This window comes from Pinus tabuliformis, chromosome 9 (assembly GCF_031772625.1).
Source record: "Pinus tabuliformis cultivar Carrire ecotype Pingquan chromosome 9, CPIR1, whole genome shotgun sequence".
Lineage (NCBI taxonomy): Eukaryota > Viridiplantae > Streptophyta > Pinopsida > Pinales > Pinaceae > Pinus > Pinus tabuliformis.
In genome coordinates, this window is record NC_142307.1 from 570,864,220 (window position 1) to 570,869,131 (window position 4,912).

Below are 4,912 nucleotides of genomic sequence, written 5' to 3' on the forward strand. Positions count from 1 at the left end.
ACAAACTAGAATAAAATATCAAAATAAATAAATAAACAAAATAAATAGATAAATAAAAATAAATAAATAAACTAACTAGAATAAAATATCAAGTTCAAAAAAAAAAATACAGAAACTAATAAAATAATTGTAAATATTAACTTATTATAAAAAGGTGAGACAAGAAACAAGGGGAGGGGAGGAGGAGGGGTGGAAAGGAAGAAAGCGACTAGGAAGAGAGAGCTGAGACCCAACATCTACTGATCTTCCAGCCATCCTCTCTATTGAGATTGCTCGGCCTCTTTTCCTCATCCCCTATCGTTGCTAATCTTTTTATGGAAGATTTTGAGTCCAAGGCTCTTAACTCATCTCATCTCCTGCCCAAGCTTTGGAAAAGGTATGTGGATGACACCAATGTTATCTGGTCTCACGGCCAAGAGGAATTAGATCTCTTCTTCAATCATCTCAACAATCAATCCTTAGCCATTAAGTTCACTAAAGAGTAGGAATTTGATGGGTGCCTCCCTTTCCTTGATATTCTTATTTCTAAGAATAGTGATGGTTCCCTATCCCACCAAGTTTTTCGAAAGAAAACGCATACAGAGCAGTATCTTCATGCCAGTTCCCACCATTTCCCAGCCCAGAAGATGGGGGTTCTCAATACCCTTGCTACTAGGGCCCTAAGGATCTCGAATAAAAAGAGTTTTAAGAAAGAAAAATCCCATCTCCTTGATGTCTTTGTTGAGAATGGTTATAGTAGATACATGGGACAGAAGGCTTTCCAACAAGCAGCCAAGAATTCTCTTGCTAAAAAGGAACCAAAGGAGCGGATTCTTGGTTTCCATCTTCCGTTTGTTTAGGGGACCACTGATAAGATTGCAAGGATTCTCAAGATGCATAGTGTCCTTGTAACCTTTAGGCCCCTTAACACCATTCGTATGTCCCTCAGATCAACAAAGGATCCTATCGACCCTAAGAAGATGAAAGGGGTATATATTATCCCTTGTTCCTGTGGGACCCCCTATATTGGTGAGACGAGTCACTCCATCAATCAAAGGATTAGTGAACACGCAGCTGACCTTAAGAATAGGAGATCAAAGTCTTTGGCTTTAGCTGAGCATGTGGAAAAAACCAATCATCATGTTTGTATTGAGGAGGCTAGTGTCATTGCTAGAGTTTCACAGTTCCATCATCGGAAATTTAGGGAAGCTCTGGAGATTGAAAAGAGGCCGAGCAATCTCAATAGAGAGGATGGCTGGAAGATCAGTAGATGTTGAGTCCCAACGCTCTCTTCCTAGTCACTTTCTTCCTTTCTGCCCCTCCTCCCCTCCCCTCGTTTCTTGCCTCACCTTTTTATAATAAGTTAATATTTACAATTATTTTATCTGATTAGTTTTTGTATTTTTTTTTCTAGTTAGTTTATTTATTTTATTTTTTTAACTTGATATTTTATTCTAGTTAGTTTATTTATTTATTTTATTTATTTTATTTTTTTGATATTTTATTCTAGTTTGTTTATTTATTTTTATTTATTTTTAACTTGATATTTTATTCTAGTTAGTTTATTTATTTATTTATTATTATTATTATTATTTTAACTTAACAACCAATTTTAAATTCTTGATTTAGTTAATCATTCATTTTATTCTAATATTTATATGTATAGTTAATATCTCTATAAAAAGTTAATTATACGTTTTATTCTAATATTTATATTTCCATGTATTTAATAACTTTTATCTAACTATTAAATTTAACAACCAATTAAATTATTTATATGGTCCCTTATTATAACTAACTTCCAATTAAATTAAATTATTTTTATTTTTATTTTAGAGTTTAGGTCCCTAGTCCTATTTAGTCGTTAGCCTAGTTAGCCGTTGGAGGCTCTCGTCAAGCTATTTAACAGGCAAAGCTGGATCTGGTTCTTCAACTTATCCTGACGATGAACAAATAATTGATCTTGTGATTTACTCTGAAATCTCTTGTTAACTTATATTATATGGCTATTTTACTGGATGAATATTAAGTTCTTTACTTTATTTTGCATTAACTAAACATTAAAATATTAGCTCAATATCAATGAAATGTTTTAAGTCATAACTAGATATATATCCATTATTGAGAAAAAAAAGCTATGTTGCACTTAATTATATAATTAATATTATGAACAAAAGTTAAAAAAAAAAATACATAATTTAATTATGGTTAGAATAGATTAGTCATTATAGTTAGGATAGATGGGTCAAACCTTTATGGTTGAGACAATACCATATCACTTTGACAAATTTGATGAAAAGGAAAACTTTCAACAAAGCTCTTAAATTGTACTAAAAGAGTTCATACTCCCTTTGCGGAAGGAATTGTGATTTTTTTTAATCTTCAAATGGTTAGAAGCTAATAAGCCCCGAAACCATATTCATGGATGGGATGTTTGTTACTAATAGGCATAATACCATAGTCATAAAAACTTCTCGTTCGATCTTTATTGTCAAACTTTAAGACAGTTTTAAGTTATTAATATTAATTAATGAATTTTATATTCCCATAAAATTGACATTGACTACTCACCAAGGAACCAGCCAGTGCCTTTGACAAATTAACTCAATACTATGCGAGCGATTGGTACCTCCTACCTACAACTCCCTATCAACGACTTCACGCGATGGCATGCACTTCTTTGTATCAGGGATGGAATCTTTCACATGAACAGCTATAACACTCACTCATCTGGTTGTCCTCTTAACTCTTCATGCCCAACGGCACAGATCCTATTCCTCATCAAAAAATATATATATAATCAGTGGCAGCTCAGGACCCTGTGATCACAATGTTTCTGATATTTTGTCATCCACGGTCACAGATGCCTCAGCTGCTGCGCTCCGCCGAAGCCTTAACAATGCCCAGAGTAAGAAGCCCATTTCTACTGTTTAGCATCTTTGCTGCACACTGCCAATCGCCTTTTGTATCTCTCTAAATACCATATAAGAACTTTAACTCAACTGTATAGTTACTTCAATTAGGTCTGAGATTGTTGATGGTGTCATAATCATTACGTTGCATTACAGGTTCAAGTGATTGTTCTGAACGCAAATATGTGCTGTCTGCAGTGCCGTGATAGGGTGTCCAGAGTTCTCTCCAAAATGGACAGTATGTTAATTTTTTATTACATTTGATTATATTTGATTGAATCTGATTGTTAGGAAAGTTAAAAGCATTAATCTTTTTATTTTTCTTCATTAGGTCATATTCTAAAATCAATTAACCTTTTTCTTAATTGTCAAATTCTGAAATTTTCCTAAAATCTACAATCTACCCAAAAATTCATAAACCTAATGTATTAACATATATTCAGCCACTCTATTTAGTTTTCATCTTGTTTTTATCAATTTCTTATTGTGTTTGTGGCGTGATGATGAGCAGAATTGCTGGACTATGTGGTAGACGCAGCGCAGAACAAGGTAACAGTTAAAGGACGTGTGAATCCCAAGAAGAGAGTGCAACGAATTAGATTAATGGAAAACGACGACAAGAGGAGAAAAACCATCGAATTGCAGAGGTTGGGAGGTGAAGGATACCCATCATGCACTAGTGACCACATAGAGCAGCGTGACTACAACAGCAGGTGTGAGGTGAAATCAACCTATAATCTCATTCAACGGACCTGCTGTTTTTGTTGTGTGTCGTCTTAGCTGCATCTGTTGCTTATGGATCTGTAGTCGTTGACTTGGTTAAGGAATCCAAAGTCTTTTTTGTATATACAAAGAGGGAATGAAGCTTTTAAAGGTTACTTTTTGTCCCTGAAGTGATAAACTGGGCTTCACGTAAGTGTTTTATCTCTATTGTTTTCAACGGGCTCTGGGCTCTGTGACCTCTGGCCAAAACGCTTACCAAATCAGCGACAGTAATGTACACCAAAACTCCGTTTAATTTGACTTTGTTCTAGTACAAGTTTTTAGGAATTTTATTGTAATTATAGTATTGAGAGGAAATCCATGTCAAACTACATAGATTAAAACAATTCTCTATATGGTATTGTCATCCTCTTTATGTTGAATGATTGGCTTGAGTAAGGCCAATAATGGTAATTTCATTATTCTCGTATTTTTTGTTTTGATTTTAGTAAAATTTTATATATATAAGTAAAAGGTTAATAGTAAATGTGGTGTGAGAAAGATTTAACCGCTAAAAGAAAATTAAGTTATTATAAGAAGGTCATCAACCCTACTCCAGAAGATCAAAAGTATCTCTATGTTTTAACTAGCTCAAAGAAGAGAATTAATATAGCAAACATTAGAACGAACTCTCATGAGCTCCATAGTGAAATAGGTAGTTGGCCAGTTGCTAAAACACCATGGATGGAAAGTATTTACCATCTCTATGAGAATAGGAAGATCGAGGATGAAAACCACTTCCTCTTAGAGTGCCCCACCTACAACCACATTAGATCTCAGTTTCATAATCTCTGTCGCAATACTGACCTCCCTAGCCTTTTACGATGTCAAAATTATAGTGAGCTTGGGAGGCTTCTCTCCAAGCTTTTTGAGCATAAGAATAAAATCTTAAATCAAACTAAATAATTTGTTTATTTAGGTTTGTTAGACCAAAGTTTGATCTCAATAGATGTTAACCATCATCATCAAATATTATATTTGTTATTTTTTCATTTACAAAATATATCAAATTATGATACATTAGGTCAAATTTGAATTCGAATTTGATTTGATACTTAAAAAAAAATCAGTAATTTAAAATTCAATACCCAAAAAATTTAGGAATACCCATCTTACAATATTTAAATATATTAAAGCACTAAGTCAATAATTGTGAATTGAATGAGAAAGTAACTCAATGATTGTTTGTTAGATGAGAAAGTGATATTCAATATACCAAATAAAAAATACTAAAACAATCATTAACTTAATTTAACGCA

At 33.2% G+C, this 4,912-nt stretch overlaps 1 protein-coding gene across 1 annotated transcript; it reads left to right on the plus strand.

Annotated features, from left to right (window-relative positions):
* Positions 1–2,748: 2,748 nt before the first annotated feature.
* Positions 2,749–3,898, plus strand: LOC149149820 (uncharacterized). Its single transcript, XM_089438217.1, has 3 exons — positions 2,749–2,887; positions 3,048–3,129; positions 3,403–3,898. Exons 1-3 carry the CDS (start codon positions 2,810–2,812, stop codon positions 3,669–3,671), a joined length of 429 nt encoding a protein of 142 aa, XP_089294343.1. The 5' UTR covers positions 2,749–2,809; the 3' UTR covers positions 3,672–3,898.
* Positions 3,899–4,912: the final 1,014 nt, after the last annotated feature.

Bases quoted from the DNA above. Each gene is read 5' to 3' on its own strand.
- LOC149149820 (XM_089438217.1), top strand. From the start codon at position 2,810: ATGTTTCTGATATTTTGTCATCCACGGTCACAGATGCCTCAGCTGCTG. The intron at 2,888-3,047 runs GTAAGAAGCCCA...GTTGCATTACAG, and splicing joins AAGCCTTAACAATGCCCAGA to GTTCAAGTGATTGTTCTGAA. The intron at 3,130-3,402 runs GTATGTTAATTT...GATGATGAGCAG, and splicing joins AGTTCTCTCCAAAATGGACA to AATTGCTGGACTATGTGGTA.